Source organism: Petaurus breviceps, unplaced genomic scaffold (assembly GCF_028583685.1).
Source record: "Petaurus breviceps papuanus isolate PSGF00001 unplaced genomic scaffold, PetGlider_PUasm1.0 220, whole genome shotgun sequence".
Taxonomy (NCBI): domain Eukaryota; kingdom Metazoa; phylum Chordata; class Mammalia; order Diprotodontia; family Petauridae; genus Petaurus; species Petaurus breviceps.
Window position 1 is genome coordinate 5,288,649 of NW_027185876.1, and position 19,050 is coordinate 5,307,698.

Sequence of the window (19,050 nt, forward strand, 5' to 3'; positions counted from 1 at the left end):
CCTTCCTTCCTTCCTTCCTTCCTTCCTTCCTTCCTTCCTTTCCACCCCCCTGTCCCCTGCCCTCCTTTCCCCTTCCTCCCTTCCCCTTCCCTCTGTCTCTCCCACTCTCCCTCTCCCTTCCCCCTCTCTCTCCCCATGTGTCTCTATCTTTGTCTCTCTCTCTCTCCTTCCCCGCCCCCCCCCCCCAAGTGACTGTATCTTAACAGACCGGAAATAACTGGTAATTCATGTGGGAGTTATGTCAGAACGTCTGTCTGTGTGCAGTCAGATCACTGGCTGGTTAGAGCAAAGGTCAAAATTAACATCAAATTAGAAGCAAGTATAATGATGATAAGTTACAGCCTGCACTTTCAATAGCTCCAACCTGACCTATTTAAATAACCTGTGGACTGTGACAAATGGCAAATGGTTAAAAGCAAAAACATAGATTTTTTGGTTATTGCCGTCTCTTTGAGACGTATAACCATCATAAAACGATTGCCACAATGCAGGAGTGGAAAGAGCCCAGAAATCGCTGCTGTCAGCAAATGCTTGACCTTGCCAAGTAGAGGAATATCAAAGCCAAGATCAACAGTTTTTAGGGTGTGTAATCTCTTGCAAAACACAAAGGAGGATGGGGGAAGATGATGAGTAATATCATCTCCCCAAACATAGGAAAGTGGTGGAAACATAGGCATAAGTACTGGGTGTCCTGGATGTTCCTAGGTGCACCCTAATGTCTCAAAACAAAAATTTTTTTTTTGCTTTTTTTGAAGGGGGGAAGGCAGGGCAATTGGGGTTAAGTGACTTGCCCAAGGTCACATGACTAGTAAGTGTTAAGTGTCTGAGACTGAATTTGAACTCATGTTCTCCTGACTCCAGGGTAGGAGTCACCTAGCCACCACGTCTCAAAAATTTACGTATTTTATAACTCCCTTTGTAGTTTTCATGGAAAGTTTAGTTTTTAATTAAATAACTAAATATAATTGTTTTAGTTTTTTAGTTTGATGAATAAAAATGACATCTTTTGTTTTTGGAGTAGTTGATAAATGTTAGCCTAAAAAAGATACTCTTCCTTCCCCCCCCAAACCTGTGTGCTGAAATGCTTAGATGAGATAATATATATATAAAGTGTTTTGCAAATCTGCTTTTATACATATAGACACACACATCCATGGTGTCCCAAAAGTCTTGGAGTGTGTGCATATATGTCTTTATATGTTTATAGATGTGTACATACAATGTCTACATAGATATATTCATACACACACACATATAGTGTTCCAATGGCCTCAAGTTTGAAGCTTTAAGAACTTAAAATTTCCCTAAGACTTTTGGGACATGCTGTATACATGTCAGTTATTAATAATATTATTGTTGTTATTGTTATAGGCTCTGTAACCAGACACTGCTGTAAAACTCCTGATCATTTTTACTGAAACATGCTTTCAAAAGTGTTGAGTTTTTGTTTCTTATGGGGATAGTTAGATTTGAAGATTAATGAAATGAAAAACTTTGAGATTTTATTCCACCATGCAATTACAAATTCTAAGGACCACAGCTTAAATGCTAAGATACATTTGAAAACAAACTTCTTTCAGCCCAGTTTCTAGGGTAGAGTTTGTTAGTTCTTAAGACTTGCTGACACATGAAACCTTGACATATTTTTACTTTGGAAAATAGACCTGGGTTTAAAAGTAAATGTAAAATTAGAAATGTATTTCTTCTATTGGAGTATGTAGAGTAACAATAATAATTGACATTTATATAGTTTAAAATATTTTATTTACATGAACTCAGCAACTCTGGGAAATTGTTTAGTTCTTCAGATGGGTCTATCTCTCCTTGACCTCATGGACTAATAGTATACCAGGTCCTTCTTTCTTTCACTCTCTTTTTTTTTTTTAAGTAGGGAAGGCAGGGTAATTGGGTTTAAGTGACTTGCCCAAGTCACAGGTCAGTAAGTGTTAAGTGTCTGAAGTAGGATTTGAACTCAGGTCCTCCCGACTCCAGAGCAGGTACTCTATTCACTGTGTCATGTAGCGGCCCCCCTCCACTATCTCTTGAAGTCAGTGAAATGGTTTGCATGACACTGTCTATCCATTTCATCCTCTTCCATTCCCTTTTCCTTTGTTTTCAATCTTTCCTAACATCAGGGTCTTTCCCAACCAGTCTGGTCTTCTCATTATGTTGTCAAAGTATTTAAACTTCAGTATTTGACCTTCGAGTGAATAGTCTAAATTAATTTTTTTCAGTATTGACTGATTTGATCTCCTCGCTGCCCAAGGAACTCTTAAAAGTCTTCTCCAGTACCACAATTGCAAAGCATTGATTCTGTGGTGTTTGGCTTTCCTTATAATCCAACTCTCACAGCCACGTGTTACTACTGGAAGAACCATATCTTTGACTCTATAGACCTTTGTAGGCAAGGTGATAACTGTCTTTAAGTCTGCTGTCCAGATTTGCTATAGCTTTCCTTCCAAGGACCAAACATCTTTTAATTTTGTGGCTGCAGTTGCGATCTGTAATAATCTTTGACTCTCCTTAATTCCTGCTCAAAGTCATTGTAACTTGAATTTATTCATTGCACCTTGAATTTATTCATTGAACTTTTTAGTAGAATCATAGAAGGTTAGTATCTCTCCCTTTGTCCAAAGGCACATAAATTGCCAAGGTAGACCTTTCCCTGGCACACAGTAGGCATTTAATAAATATTTATTAATTGACTGACCACTATACCTTTCCATCTGATATAGAGCTGAAATGTATATTCTCCCTATTAGAATGTGGACTTCTTGAGAGGAGGGATTATCTCAGTCAATCAATATCAAACAAGAAACATTTGTTACACACTTATTATGTGCCAGGCACTGTGCTAAGAACTGGGGATACAAAAAGAGGAAAAAGACAGTTCCTGCCCTCAAGAAGCTTACAATCTAATCTTGCTTTTCTGTTTGTATCCTCCTTTGCACAAAGTGTTTCCTAAAATGCCTTTTAATTTGTTCATTTATTTATCCATTTTTCCATACTGATATCTTCCATTTTTTTTTGTTTTGCTCTGTTTCCTTCCTAGGCTCTCCAGCCCATTTCCATAATGAACGAGTGCCACTATGATAAACGCATGGACTTTTTCTATAACATGAGCAACACTGATACCGCAGATGAATGGACGGGGACCAAGCTTGTGATTGTTCTCTGCTTTGGGACCTTCTTCTGCCTGTTTATCTTTATTTCGAATTCCCTGGTCATTGCAGCTGTGGTCAAGAACAGGAAGTTTCATTTCCCCTTCTACTACCTGCTGGCTAACCTTGCTGCCGCAGACTTCTTTGCTGGCATCGCCTACGTGTTCCTGATGTTCAACACTGGTCCTGTCTCCAAAACATTGACTGTCAACCGTTGGTTTCTGCGCCAGGGGCTCCTGGACACCAGCTTGACGGCCTCTCTGACTAATCTGCTGGTCATTGCAGTGGAGCGGCACATGTCCATCATGAGAATGAGAGTTCATAGCAATCTGACCAAGAAGAGGGTGACCCTCCTGATCCTCCTCATCTGGGCTATTGCCATCTTCATGGGGGCAGTGCCCACACTTGGCTGGAACTGCCTGTGTGACATCTCTGCTTGCTCCTCCTTGGCTCCCATTTATAGCAGGAGCTACCTCATCTTCTGGACAGTGTCCAACCTCGTGGCCTTCTTCATCATGGTGGTGGTGTACCTGCGTATTTACATGTATGTGAAGAGGAAAACCAATGTCTTGTCTCCGCACACGAGTGGCTCCATCAGCCGCCGGAGGACACCCATGAAGCTGATGAAGACGGTTATGACTGTCTTAGGTAAGAGAAGAGACCAAAGGCACGTCTGGTGTCACTACCTTACTGGGATAGGGGGTCCTGTGATGGAATGCTTCTCTCTTGTTACAGGATTGCAGAACTTGCTGCCCACAAGTAACGGAAATGGGTTTGTTGTTCTGCGAGATGTGCATACGAGCATCTGTTTTGTTGTTTTCCAGGGCCTTAATATTCCATAATACATGGGCCATTTCTCAAGATGGTAATGGTGACCGATGCTAAGAATGGCCAGGGAATTATTACAAAGACATTAATAATAACTTACATTTAAATAACACTATAAAGTTTTCAAAGCACTTTATGTACATTTTCTCACTTGATCCTTACAAAAACTCTTGAGAAGTAGGTACCATGAGTAGTTTTATGCCCCTTTTACAGGCAAGGAAACTGAGGCTCAGAAAGATTAAGTGACTTACCCAGTATTATATAGTCAATAAATGACAGAGGCTGGATTTGAGCTCAAGTTTTCTGTACTCCAAGACCAGCACTCTGTCCGCTATACCACCTTGTGTCTTAGCATAGGAAATGGCTTCCTGGAGAACCCATGGATTGTATGGAGTGGTCTATAGGCCATAAGAGGAATGTTAAGAGGCAGCTAGGTAGTGCCCTAGTTAGAGTACTTGACCTGGAGTCAGGAAGACCTACGGTGAAATCCAGCTCCAGACACTTACTAGCTATGTGACTGTGGGCAAGTCACTTAACCTCTGTCTGCCTTGGTTTCTTCATCTGTAAAATGGAAATAATGATAGCACCTGCCTCTCAGGGATGTTGCATGAGACTAAAAGTGAGATAATTTTGCAGAGCACTTTGTAAGCCTTCGAGTGCTACGTGAATGTTTGCTAGTGTTGTTAATTCTGTTTTCTTTGGTATCCAGCTGGCATCATTTTGGAGTCAAGGACTTCAGAATGTAATTGTTGTAAAAACACGGCACATTTAGGAGATGCGGATGCAGTTGGTGATTTATTCAGGCCTTTGTTCTTTTCCTTGCTCAGACTAAGATTCCTGGGCTCTAGTCCCAACTCTGTCATTAACCAGCCCTTCAACTCAGGTGCACTAGTTTCCTCATCTGTAAAATAAGAGGATTGGATATGGAAGATCTCTATTGCTATTCCTCAGGAGAGCTTCTCACTATCCATTAGAAACATCACCAGAAGATGGGTAGGAACAAGTTAAAAATATAAGATTAAAATTGTTTTCCCCACGATTTTAGAAGATTTATCCTTAAGGGAGGTTGAAGTTTTTGTTTCAAAAGTGAGATTTGGGGATGACTGGTAAATTTTAGGCACTAATTAGCATGGATAATCAGTTCTGGGATCTAAGACAAGGATAGCAAAATGTTCTATAGGCTAGATGTAAGAGAGACCTCAGAGGAGAACCCCAAAGCTTGAGGATCCTTGTGGGGAAAGATTTTGGAAGTTTCAGTACTGCTGGCTGTTGGAGGAGGGAAACAGCTTGGAACCTGGATGAAGGTGTAAAAACACTACCAGCATCCTCTGAGTTTTGGCATCCTGGACAAAGTCCTGGTTGCCCCATCCTCGTTATGGCTCCATGGACAAGTGAGCATTGGCTGTGGGGTGATTTATTTTCAAATATTCCATTTCTTCTCTAACCTTAAACCTCATCATATTCAGTGAAGTAGAGATTTAAAAGGCTTATTAAACATTCCAAAATTCTTCTGTGGGAGAAAGCTTATCTCTATCTTCAATTTCTCATTTAAATGAATCTGGGAAAGGGGGAAACATCTCTAGTTCTTGGTGTGTGTTATATCGGGGAAGGGACTAATCAGAATAAACAAAAAAGTTGGTGAATGAGATTAGAGAAGTTGTGGGATGGAAGTAGAAGGAAGTGGGGAAAACAGGCTGATGATGGGGGAAAGTCTGGTTTTTGGAGGAACAGAGGACATTTTCTAGTGGTTGGACAGAGGAATCTGGCAAAGGATAAGTCACGAAAGAATGGAGGAAATGAAATTAAGGAGCCATTTCATCTGGCTCATTCAGATTTCTCTCTCCTTTTCCAGCTCCATAGGATAATGGAAGGTGTTGTCAGATCCCTCAAAGTCTGGCTAATCCAAATTTTGCATGAACAAGGATATTCTTTGCTGAAGGTTATGTAGTGTTTGTGGTTTACAGAGTTCTTGAAGCTGTCATCTCTTTGAACCTCACCAGGAGGGAGACATTATTGGTTTTGGTTGCCATTTTATAGTAAAAAAAACTAAATTTTAGGGACATTTAGTGAGTTGTCTATTTTTAATGAGCTGGCATATTTTGGAGATGGGATTCAAACCTCAGGTTTCCAAGTCCATCCTGATGTCTACCACACCAGACTGCTTGAATGTGTTTTTCAATGAGTGATTGATCACAAGGCCTTTGCTTGAAGATCACCATTGAGGGGGTAGCCCCCCCCCCCCCACAGTGTCCCAGGCATTGTTCTTCCATTAGATTATAAGCACCTTGAGAGCAAGAACTGTGTTTTACCTTTTTTTCTATCACTCATGCTTAGTACAGTACCTTGAACATCTGTAGGGACTTAATAAATGCTAATTGATTGACTGACTGACCGCTAGGTACTGGCTATGCAGAAAAGCAAATTAGACTGTAAACTCCTTGAAGACAGGGTTTCCTGCAGAATGTAGGATTTTAGCTAAGAATTGAAGGAATCCAAGAAATCAAGGAGTCAGAAATGCAGAGGGGAAGCGATCCAGATATCAGCCCCCATCTCTCCATCTTTATCAGAAGGCTAGCACCTGAGACTTTGTGAAATACTTTGCTGAATCTAGGTAAAATTTGACCATGGAATCCCTTTGATTAACCCAGGACCTTGGTATGACCTTTTTTTTGGGGGGGGAGGGGCAATCAGGGTTGCATGACTTGCCGAGGGTCACCCAGAAAATAAGTATCTGAGGCTAGATTTGAACTCAGGTCCTAGTGACTTCAGGGCTGCTTTTCTCTCCACCATGCCACCTAGATGCCCTGGCATGACTTGTTCTTGGTGAAACCATGTTGATTTTCCTTTTTGAGATGCTTGCTCACTATCACTTAAGTAATAGACTTTAGAATTTTCCCAGGCAGCAAGTTAATTTTAATAGTTTTATCATTTTTAGATTCTGCTGCATGACACAGTAGAATAAACACTAGGTCTAGAGCGAAAAGTCTTGGGTTCAAATCCTCTTATTGTTGTTCCTCTGTGTGATTTTGGGCAAGTCCCATAAGTTTCCTGGGCCTCAGTTTCCTCGCCTTTAAAATGAGATCAAACTAGGTGACCTCTAATGGCCCTTCCAATTCTAAATTAGGATTCTGTGATTCTTTTTTTTTGAAAAAGTCAGGACAGCATTTGCCTTTCTCCAGCCCCTTGGTACCTTTCCCATTCTCTGACCTTTCAAAGATAGTCACAGACAGTGACTCAGCAATGATATCTGCCCCTTCTTTCAGTACCCTGGGATACAGTTTGTCTGGGCTTGTTAATTTGAACTCATCAGCTAGTTTCTCTTTTACTGTCTCCCTCTGTGTTGTAAGATCAAACCTATATGACTAGAAATTAGACCTGGATTCTACTCCCAGTGCTCTCGCTAATGAGCTGTGTGACCTTAAGGCTCAGTATCTTCATCTGTAAGATGAGGGGGCCGAACAAGATGATTTCTTCTATCCTTTTCAGCTTCTAAACTCCATGTTTCTACTCCAGGCAATTAAAGAGAGTGGGTGGGAAGTAAAATATGTCTGTGCATGATGTGTTACTAGGGAAGCCGCCAACATAAAATGTCCAAGATTGTCAAAATATTCAAGACCCATAGTTTCTGGCTGATGGTATGCAGGAGTGGAAGGCCACACCTTGATTGATTGAATACAATATGTTTACCTTTACTAAGAATAACATACCTTGAATAATGTGCTAATATATTCCAGTGATCCTGTGATCTCATCAATATGAGCTCTCTTTAGCCAGGCAAGATTTGACCCATCCATCCTGTGCAACTTTTTTCTGTGTCCTCCAACACAAGAGGTTCACTCTGTTTGTGGGTGGCCTTCTTCTAGCTATTTGGTGCCACCTTGGGAAGACAAAATCCTTATGGGTTTCCTGTTAGTCAACAAGTCCCTGAAATGTGCCAGGTACATTGAACTTGACTTGTAGCTTTTTCAAGTTAAACAATTTACCATCAGTTTGGTAGCTGACCTTGATGCTGTTTTTATCCTTGTTGTCTGGCAACATCAATGAAAATATCATGATGAAAAAGTATGGAAGCAAGCACACAGCCTTGCTTTCACTCCATTGGTGACTGGGAAAGGTCCAGAACATTTTTCCCCTGCTAAGCACTGGGGATACAAAGGAGGGCAGAAAAGCTCCTGCCTGCAAGGAGCTCATGTTCTATTCCATTTTTATTTTGTATGTTCTTATTTCTGTATGTTGTCTTCCAAATTAGATTGCAAGCTTCTTGAAGGCAAAGTCTGTTTTTTGCTTTTTTATTTGTATGCCCAGCACTTAGCCCAAAGTCACAAAAGTTAGCACATAAGAAATGATTGTGGGTTGATTGATTAATTCTATTTGCAAATAATACACCCAAGATATATACAGTATAGCTTGGGGGGTTATCTTGGCAGGAAGACACTAGCAGTGGAGTCTGGGAAAGAGAGGAAATGGACAGACCAAAAAAAGTTGCCTGTAGAAGGTGGCAGTTGACCTGATTCTCAAGAAAAGCCAAAGAGAGATCAAAAATTGAGTATCAAAAAAGGCATAAACTTAGAAGAGAGAATGTCATGTAGCATGCAAGGAAGAACGAGGACATCAGAGCTGGACTATAAACTATGTGGAGAGGAGAGCAGTAGAAGAAGACTGAGAAAGGTAAGAGTGGTCAAGCTGTAAGAGCTTTACATGCTACGACTTCATTATTTTAAAAAATTATTTATTTATTGAAAACATTCTTTTCTTTTTAAAATTTTGAGTTCCAAATTCTTTCCCTCCCTCTCACCTCTCCCCCACTACCAGGAAGACAAGCAACATGATATTATACATGTGATATCATGCAAAACATATTTCTACATTAGCCATTTTTTTTAAAGCAAGAAAAAATAAAGAGAAAAACTATACTTCATTTTGTACTCAGTTCATCAGTTCTCTCTCTGGAAAGGAGTAGCTTTTGTTCATTGTCACAGTCTCTTAGTCTTCACAGAGGTCAGGAAGGACAAAGATTGGGAAAGACCTTTAGCTTTGATGATTGGGTGATTAAGTTTCTTGGTAACCTAAGAGAGTAAGAAGTCTCAGCTGAAATGATGAGGTCTAAGATAGTTTGAAATTGTTTTAAATTTAGAGATTGTTTTGTTTTTAAACTTATTTTGTTCTCACATGACTTCAATACCCATATGAAAGTTTTGTATAAGCTTTGTACCGATCTGACTCTTAATAAATGTGTCATAGGTGCTTTTCATGAACCATGGGACATAACTTCATGAGAAATGAAATAATCAGCAATGGGTGACTATTGAGTGTGAACATGAATGCATTAATGTGGGAGATGCATGGTGCATTAAAAAACAGTATAAACCATCTGGGGGAATGGAATAAATCAGGTCTAATAGGGTCCCTTACAACTTTAAAACTTGAAGATTCTTTGGTCTCTATGCCAAATGAAGTCATGCTTTGACTGAAAAGACAGCATGAAATAATTGAATCTGTGGTAGCTATGAGATTTCCAAGTGAGATCATGAAGGGATAGTTGGGTGGGCAGAGTCACTGAGCATGAATGGAGTCAAGAGAGGTTTGAAATCAGATCCTGTCTCCTGCATTTTCTAGGAGCATAAGTCATTCTTCAGCTTTTCATTTCCTTGTGTGCAATATGGAAATAATAATAGTACTTACCTCACCGTGTGAAGTTTCAAAGTTCAAGTGTGATAGTATTAGTGGAATACATATTATACAAATGTATGACTCTTAAGATTTTTTTTCAGCCTGAGTAGCTGACACAGCTCTCTGTGAGAGTTGGGAGCCAATACTCCAAGATAAATAGGTAGATAAAACATTTACTAAGTACCTAAAATGTTCTAGGCACTGTGCTAAGCAAGACAATCCCTGCTTCCTAGGAGTTTGCGTATTAATGAGGAAAGAGCTGGAGATCAAGGATGGGAGCTGGTGTAGTGCATTGGAGGCCTCTTTCAGGCTAGGCTATCCTAAAAAGTCACCTATCAGGGGTGGAGTCCAAGGTTCCCAAATGGGAGGGAGATGAAGAAGATAGCAATGGAGGAAGGAAGGAAAATGCAATTATTAAGAGCCTGCCACTTGTCTGGGTCCATGCTAATTGCTGGGGGTAAAAATTCTGTCTAGTCTTGCCCTCAAGGAGCTTACTTTTCATTGGAGAATGCCTCAAAGATTGGGGAAGGGTGATCAGGTTGGGGCACTATGGTCAACAACTGTTGGTCTCTCAGTATTTGGCTGTAGCTGGGGCAAGAAGTCAAGATTATTATAGGTGTTTAGTGCCATGCCCAGATACTCTATCCACTTTGCAGGGTTGCCCCTTGGCCATTACCAAATGGAGACTGCCTCAGGAGGAAGCCAGTTTCTCCTTATTAGAAATCTTCAGACAAAGGCTATATATGACCACTTTTTGGTTCTTTTGGGGGAATAAGAGTTGACTTCCAAGGTCACTTCCAAGGTTCTCTCCATCAATGACATTCTCTGATTCTCTCACAGAGGGAAATGCTGTGAAAGAACAGTCCAGGCAAGGTGTCTCCTTTGGTTTCTTTCTTCTTGGACCTCATGTGATTCTGGGAATAGCCTTGTCTGAAAGTCAAGGCCAAACATCTGATCTTGCCTTTCAAAGGGCCCTTCACTCATCATGAAGAGGCTTGTACAATGATATCTTTTAGTTAAATAAATTAAGTCACAAAACATACAACTTGACCAAAGTGGAAATGCCTTCCTTATTGTCAAACAACTGTGAATAGTGCTCACAGGGAAGTTTTGTTTCCATACCTGTAATGGGCAGGACATGTTTCTAGTTTGAAATGTTAGAAAAAAAAGTTGAAAAGATTTGTGGCTTATGGGTTAACCCTCCCACCCCCCCATTTCATTTGCCCTCTTTATCTCTTTCCCTCCTCCCCATTATAGTATAGGCTAATTATCTTAAAAGGGAAATATTTTAAAACGAGAAATTTACTTTTTAGACATTAAGGACTTACAGTGATTTAAAAAAATAAAGGAATTGGAATCTTCTGTCTCCTGTCTGCCCACCCAGCTTAATCTTGATTCTTTCTTATCATTTGTAGAGTAGTAAGAAAAGACTGCTGGCCCTGGAACTGGCCTTGGGTTCAGATTTTACCTCTGATACTATCACCTGTATAACTCTACCTGCCAGGGATAGGGAACCTTCATCCTTGAGGCCACGTGGAGCCTTCTAGGTCCTTGGTTGCAGCCTTTTGAGTGAGTCCAAGTTTTACAGAACAAATCCTTTTATTAAGGGGATTTGTTCTGTGAAGTTTGGATTCAGTCAAAGGGCGGCACTTGAGGACCTTGAGGGTCATATGTGGCCTAGAGGCCGCAGTCTCTCCATCCCTGTCTTAGGGAGTTGTTCAGGGGGACTCAGGGAATAGTGATTTGTCCAGGGTCACACAGTCAATATGGGTCAGAGATTTTGCCAGCCCCATGACTCTCTCTCTCTAGCTAGTACTCTGCACTACCTCTATTTAATAATAAAGTGCCCCAAATTCTCACAGTACTTCTCTTTAAAGCATTTCAGCCTTCACAATTACATTGGTCCTCTCAGTGATTCTGTGAGGTAGATACATCATCAGTTATTTTACAAATGAGGAAACTGAGATTAAGCAGTTGGGTGATCCTAGACTAATCAGTAAGAGAGCCAACGTTTTAACTTCAGTCTGATTAGTTTTTGTGAGGCTTATAGAACTTCCATCACTTGCAGCAGCTTCACTCTGTCCTTGGGGCTGTTGAGTGTTTTTTAAGTAGAAGGCTCTGACGTCTTCTCTTCCCTGCATGAATGTTCTCTGCATAACTGCGTCATGCTGCCTGTCCTCCAGTGGATCTGAAGAGCCCCACTCTGTATTCAAGAAAAATTCCTACTTTAGCCTTATTTGATCCCTGGGAATATGATTAGCCACGTTGGTACTAGAGACCTCAATCCCTGAGACCCCCACTGTTTTCCCACTGAGAAATATAGGATTTGGTTCACTACTACAATGTGCCAGGCACTGGGCCAGGCCATTCAGTCCATAAGTATTTGTTAAGCACCTACCCTATTCCGGGTGCCTGTGCTAAGCACTGGGGATAAAAAAAAGGGGTGAAAGATAGTTCTTAGTCTTGAGGAGCTCTCACTCAAGTGGGAGAAACAATATATAAACAAAATATAGAAAGAAAGAATAAAACCCCTGGGCTCAAGGAGTTTATAATCCAAAGTGTATTGAGGTTTTCTTAGCAAAGATACTGGAGTAATTTGCCATTTCCTTCTCCAGCTCATTTTACAGAGGGGAAACTGAGGCAAATAGTGGCCCAGGGCCACACAGCCAGTAAGTGTCTGAGGTCAGATTGGAACTCAGGAAGATGAATCTTCCTGACTCCAGGCCTGGCACTCTATCCACTTCACCATCTGGTTTCTCTATGATAAGTACCTAATAAATGGTTGAACTGAATTCGGTTGGATTCAGCTTTGCCTGCTAGAGAGGGTCCAGGCTTTCACCTTCCCTCTATTACATGAAATCAGCTCCTTTCCCTTCTTTAGTTTATTTAAAAACATTTTTTTAAGAGTTTTACTACTAGGCATTATATGGACACATACAAGAGGTTTACTTAAAAAACAAAGGAATCTTAATAGCTCATCCTGGTCCTATGTGTGTGGAAAATATTTTGGTAACTGTGTTTCAACCCCCATTAGCTTCCTTTCTAATCCACTGTTTTTTATTTTATGCATTTAAATACCTTATTCTGAGAAGGGATCTTTAGGACTCCAAAACACAAAAATGGTTCAGAACCCCAGAACTAGATACTTTTTAGTGTCAATTTCCCTTTCTTTGACCCATACTGGTTGTTTGACAACCCCCTGAGACTGAAGATTGGAAAGAGAGAGAGAGAGAGAGAGAGAGAGAGAGAGAGAGAGAGAGAGAGAGAGAGAGAGAGAGAGAGAGAGAGAGAGAGAGAGAGAGAGAGAGAGAGAGTGAGAGTGTGTGTGTGATTGAAGAGGCATCTTTTGGAGAAGATAAGAAGGGATGGGATCAAGGTCCTATGTCGAGGGATTGGCCTTGATAAAGAGACTGGGGTAAAGGAGGAGAGAGTGGAGCATCCCATTCTCCACTTTTTGAGATGAATTAAAAAGAGAAGAGGGATCTCATGGTGAATGACCTCTCTTGTCCTCTTTATAGGAAGAGGTGAGGTCACCAGCTGGGAGGGAGGTCCAGAAGGTTTGGGGAGAAGGGAAGGTTTGGAGCAGCCTCTATGAGATAGAAAATTGACTGGTGAGGAGTGAAGGGATTGATTTTTATATGAGGGCCTAGTTGAGATTAGGTGACATGATTTTATAGTGGATCTGCTTGGTTTGTTTAACTCCTTCGAGAGCAGCAGATAGCATGAGAGTGGGTGTCGAGGGAGGGGGGTGATGGGAGGCATCCAGAGGTAGAGTTTGGCAGGGCATGGACAGTGATAGGATGAGAGCTTCAAGAACAATACGGTGTGGAGGGGAAGTGGTTCACTGTAGATTCACGGTAGGGAAGGGAGGAAAGTGAAGCCGGAGCAGCAGTGATGGTTTGAGAAAGTATTGAAAGGAGTTCTTGACTTGTATCTGGCTTCCATGTTAACTAGAGACTATGTGGCTTCAGTTGCTGAAGATTCGAACTAGGTCCCATTCCCTGGACCTCAAGTGGCCATCCTTTATTGGATCCTAGATCTTAAGCTGTAAGAGACCACAGAGGTCACCTAGTCTACTCCCTTCCTTTTGTTACCTGAGACCCAGGTCGGTTAAGTGATCATATTAAGGATTAGAGGCAGGATCTGAACCCAGGTCTTCTGATGTCAGAGTCAGTGATCTTTCCACTCTATCAAAATGACCTAGCACAGGTTTCTTCTCTCCTCTAATCCTCCCATTACCCAAGAAAACTCGTTTCCTCCTGTTTGAAACTTATAGCCCTCTGTGGACTTCTCCTGGCTACCAGCTCATTGGCACTGATGCAAGAGCTAATGTAACTGATGCTCTGGGGCCAGTGAGCATTTGGCTCTTTGGTGCTTAATAAATGCCTTATTGATTAATAGATTGATCGATCCACCAACCCAGCTGTCTGTTCCACCTGTTCTGGGACTGAGGAGTTATCCTTAGAAGCCCTTTCCACTCTGCAAGGATGTTGTTTGCCAGACTTCTTCAGAAGAGACCTGAAACAGAAAAACTAATGCCTTCAACACACAGGGAATATTAATGAAACATGCTCCTCCAGCTTCCCTTACCCTACCCCAATTCACACCAGTTAGGGCAGGTCATGGAACCACAGATAGAGCCATTGGAATTGCAGTCAGGGCCAATATGGACAATTCAGTTCATTTCTTTTTAATTCAGTTAATTTCTCTTCGGCAGAGTGCCTATTGTGCGCCATAGCGAGAAGGCAGCCCTGGTGTAGTATATAGAAAGCTGGCCTTGAAGCTAGGTGGATCTGTGTTCAAATCCAGCCCTTGGTATATCCTGGCTAGTGACCCTGGACAAGCAACTTAATTTCTCTGTGCTCAAGGAAGCTCTAAAACAATGAATTGTAGTGAAAGTGCTGATCTGCATAGGTAGAGGAAAGTTCATTTCCAAGAATTCCCATGAAATCATAGGTTCAGTTCCTATGCCTAATCCTATGTGCCAGGCACTGGGGATATTGGGGTTAAAACAAAAACAGGCCTGCCTTCTAGGAATTTATATTGGGGGGGCCGGGAGTAGGGAGATACACCATAGCTCATCTATCAACCTATCTCTATTATTCTACCAATTTCTATCTTCTATTTCTATCTCTAAATTTCTCTTTGCATCTAACTATATGTCTAATTATATTTATCTATTAATCCACATCTATCTATATCAGCCTATCTCTATCATTTATCTCTATCTCTCTATCTGTTTATCTGTCCATCCATCCATCCATCCATCCATAGTGCTTTATGGTTAACTCTTTACTTTTAGATTATCTTTACTATTGGATCCTTAAAATGACCTCGTAAGTGGCTATTGTTATTATCCTCATTTAACTGATTAGACAGCCAAGGCAGATACAGACTAACGGATTTTCCCAAATTCACCTTCATAATAAGTGTCTGAAGAGGGATTCAAACCTGGGGCTTCTTGACTTCCAAATACAACAGACTTGATGCATTTCACCACAGTCTCTCTAATGCACATAGATAAATATGGTGCCAGAGAGTGAGAGAGATCTTAATGAAGAGGTTCACTAAAGGGGTTATGCCTGAAGTGAGGATTGCAGAAAGAAGGATTCTGAGAGGGGCAATTGAGGAAGGGATGCCATTTTTCAGGCATTGGAGACAAGCCCGAGTGAAGGCACAGAGATGAGAGTAGGACATTTGAGTTCAGGGAATAGCTAGCCATTCAATTTGGAAGGCACGTAGAGGCTATGAAGGGTAGTGTTATGACATAAGACTGAAAAGGAAAGTTGGTGCCAAATTGTGGAGTGGATACCTGGCCCCAAAGAAGCTGACCAAACTTCCTTTGCGCAGGCCATCCAACAAAGCTGTCAAGTCTTAAATACCAAGGACTAGAGCCAGACCAGCATCAATGATCTAATCTAGGGAGAAAGACTCTGCATTTCATTGCCAGTCCAATAAATTACCCCATTTCCCCTGAAATCCTTTTAATGAATCCTCTTAGTGATAGATAGTCTCTGCATTAATAATTCAATTCACTCTTGGAGCACTTAGGAATAAAACATCACAAGTAAAGACACTGGCCGCTTATGCGGTAGCATTAGCATAGAATAATGGGGCCATAAAAATATACAAACATATCAGTAGCACTTTCTTTATAAGAAATTACACTTTAGGATTTGAAAGAGCCTCAGTTTCATCTGCCCCGGTGAGGGTACTTCTTCCATCAACACAAAACACAGTTTCTCTCTGACTTGGTAGACAGTCGCTATAGCCAGGGGGAAGTGGAGGAAAAGGGAGAGGAGAAAGAGTTCCGTAGTCATCTTGGTGATGAACTTTTCAGAACATAACTAATCTGGTCCTTGAATGGCTGGCAAATGGCGGCTTTAGTGGCCTCTATGAAGATAGGATACCCCCTATTCTTTCAGCCTCCAGAACTCTCCAGATGAGTTCTTGCTATAGTCTTGGTCACTCCTCCACTACAGAAAAGGATCTGTATCTACCAGTTGACATGGAAGTGACCATCCTAGATAGGCCTGTCCCCCAACATTAGACTCATCTTTGATGACCATGTCTATGGAACAGTGGTATAAGGGAAAAAGATAATTTAATTTGGGGTTATAGGACCTGAGTTCAAATTCTGCCTCTATCATTTACTACCCACATGACCTTGGGTCACCTCACTTCTCCGGCCTTTATTTTGCTCTTTTGTACAATGAGGAATCTGAACTAGAAGGCACTGAACATCCCTTCCAGCTCTCAAATTATGATTCTATGACCATTTCTCTTTTCCTTGGTGCAATATTATTGTGGAGACCTGGACAGATGATTGGCTCTTCAGTGAACTATCTTAATCACTACCAAAAATTTGATGTGGAAAGAGCCAGCATGGTGTAGTGCTTGTAGATGCCAAACTCAAAGCACTGTGCTCAATGCTGGGGCTACAGAGACAAAAAATGAAAGTGCTCCTGCCCTCAAAAACACTCCACACAGGGGGAGCCAGTCCTATTTATGGACTTACAGAATTGATTCAAGAGAGAAAATCTGCCCACTGGGTGTCTGATTGGGGCCTCTTCATCCAAGGACATCGGGACTAGGAGGGGCCCTGGTATGAATAAGTCCTACTGTGAAAAATAGCATCCGTTATGATGGAAATGACATTTATGAGGTAGATGTATGTGGCATCTCTTTAATCAGCATCAACAAACAAGAACTTGCAGCTTTAATTCTGGGTAGGTAGGCAAGACCTTGGATATGCCAGATGAAGTTCTTGCTCAGGGTGCAGATTGGACGAGGTGGTTTTTGAGGTCCTTTCCAAATAAGACATTCTCTGGTTCTGTAATTATTGTGATGAATTTTAGGAAAGGGAAAATTGGGAGGTTAAGTGATTTATCTTGTGTTAAAATCAAGCCTGTTGACATTGGCCAAGGACTTTACCAGTGAAATCAACTGATCGATGCCTGACACATAGTAGGTGTGTTTGTTGACTGTCTGACTAAAAATACTTCCTTCATGTGTGACTTGTATTACAGGGTAGAAGCTGTGGATGAGGGTGGGGGAAGGAAGGGTGCCTGGACCTAAGATTAATTTACAGTCAGCTGCAGTTGCCTCAGGAGCACTGAAAGGCTGTGATTTGTCCAGAGTTTCATAGGTAGTACATATCAAGCAGAATCTGAGACTTGTTCTTTTGGACTTAGACATGCCTTGCTGCCTGTCCCATGCATGCTGATAGCAAGTGCCCAGTCCAAATGGGAATATCATAGAATCATTGGTTTAGGCTCAGAAGGAACTCCAGAGGACATCCAGTCGATCAATCAGTCAATAAGCATTTATTAAGTACCTAAGATGTTCTAGACACTGTGCTAAATAAGCTCTGGGATTAATAAAAAAGAGACGAGGCAGTCCATGCCCTAAAGAAGCTAGCAATCTAATGGGAAAAACAACAAACAAATATATACAAGCAATCTATATACAAGAGAAATAGGAAACATTTAATAGAGGGAAGACTCTAGAATTAGGAAAGGCTTCCTGTAGAAGGGGGGGGGGTTTAGATGAGACTTAGGAAAACCAAGGACATCGGTAGGCACAGATGAGGAAACAGAGAATTCTAGGCATGGGGGCAGTCTGAGAAAATGCCTAGAGCTGAGAGATGCAGGGTCTTGTTTGTGGAACAGCAGAGACCAGGGTCACTGGATTGAAGAGTATGTGAAAGGCAGTAAGAAAACTGGAAGATAGAGGTGGGGTCGGTGATGAAGAGTTGTGAATGCTTTGAAAGACAATTTTGTATTTGATTCTGGAGGTGATAGGGAGTCACCTATCTAAACTCCCTGTAGTTTAGGGAGTGGTGTGTGTGTGTGTGTGTGTGTGTGTGTGTGTGTGTGTGTGTGTGTGTGTGTGTGTGTGTGTGTGTGTGTGTGAGACAAGATCAGACCTGTGCTTTAGGACAATTATTTTGATGGCTGGAGGATGGATTGGAGTGAGGAAAGACTTGAAGCAGGCAGACCCACCAGCCCACTGTTGCAATAATCCAAGTGTGAGGAGATAAGGGTCTGCAGCAGAGTGGTTGCAGTATCAGAGGGGAGAAGAGGGTCTATTCTAGATGTATTGTAAAGATGAAATTGACGGACATTGGAAATAGTTTGGATATAGGAGATTTATCACAAGCCTGGGGGACTGGAAGGATGTGAGACCTTTGACAATAACAGGAACGTGTGTAAGGGGGGAGAGTTTGGGGGAAAGATTCCATTTTGGACATGTTAAATTTAAGATGTCTATTGGACAACCAGTTTGAGATGGCTGAAAGGCAATTGCAAGACTAAAGTCCAGCAGGGGGGTTAAAGCTTCATAGTCAGGTTTGAGAATCACCAGCAGAGAGATGATAATTAAATCCACGAGGGCTGAAGAGGTCACTAAGTAAAGTAGTTTGGAGGGAGACGAGAAGAGGACCAAGGACAAAACCCTGTGGGACACCTATAGGTTAGAGGGTGAGACCCGGATGAAAATCCAACAAAATAGACAGAGAGAAGAAGCAGTCTAATAAGTAGGAGGAGAACCAAGAGAAAGTGAAAACCTAGAGAGAGTATCATGTAAAATGGAGTGATAATACCAGAGGCTGCCAAGAGGTCAAGAAGAATGAAGACTGCGAAAAGGACATTTGATTTAGCAATTAGGAGATCACTTTGTTTTTTCCAATTTTAATTTTTTTTCAATGAGCAAGCATTTATTTTCTCTCCCTCCCACCTCTACCTCCTTTGGAAAAGAAAAAAAATAAAAATAGTCTTTGTAACAAATATAAGCAAGCAAAGCAAAATCTTGCATTGGCCATCTCCAAAGAATACATTTCATTTTGTATCTTGGATCTTTCATCTTGCCATCAGGAGATGGGTAGCTTGGT

General features: G+C 41.4%; 1 protein-coding gene across 4 annotated transcripts in view; it reads left to right on the plus strand.

Annotated features, from left to right (window-relative positions):
- LPAR3 (lysophosphatidic acid receptor 3) overlaps positions 1-19,050 on the plus strand; it is a 137,599-nt gene that overhangs the window by 53,219 nt on the left and 65,330 nt on the right. For all 4 annotated transcript variants that reach the window (XM_069094593.1, XM_069094591.1, XM_069094592.1 and 1 more), the window contains one exon: positions 3,053-3,809. In XM_069094593.1, the coding sequence (XP_068950694.1) occupies positions 3,074-3,809 (736 nt within the window). In that variant the 5' untranslated portion in view covers positions 3,053-3,073. The remainder of the gene's footprint in view (positions 1-3,052; positions 3,810-19,050) is intronic.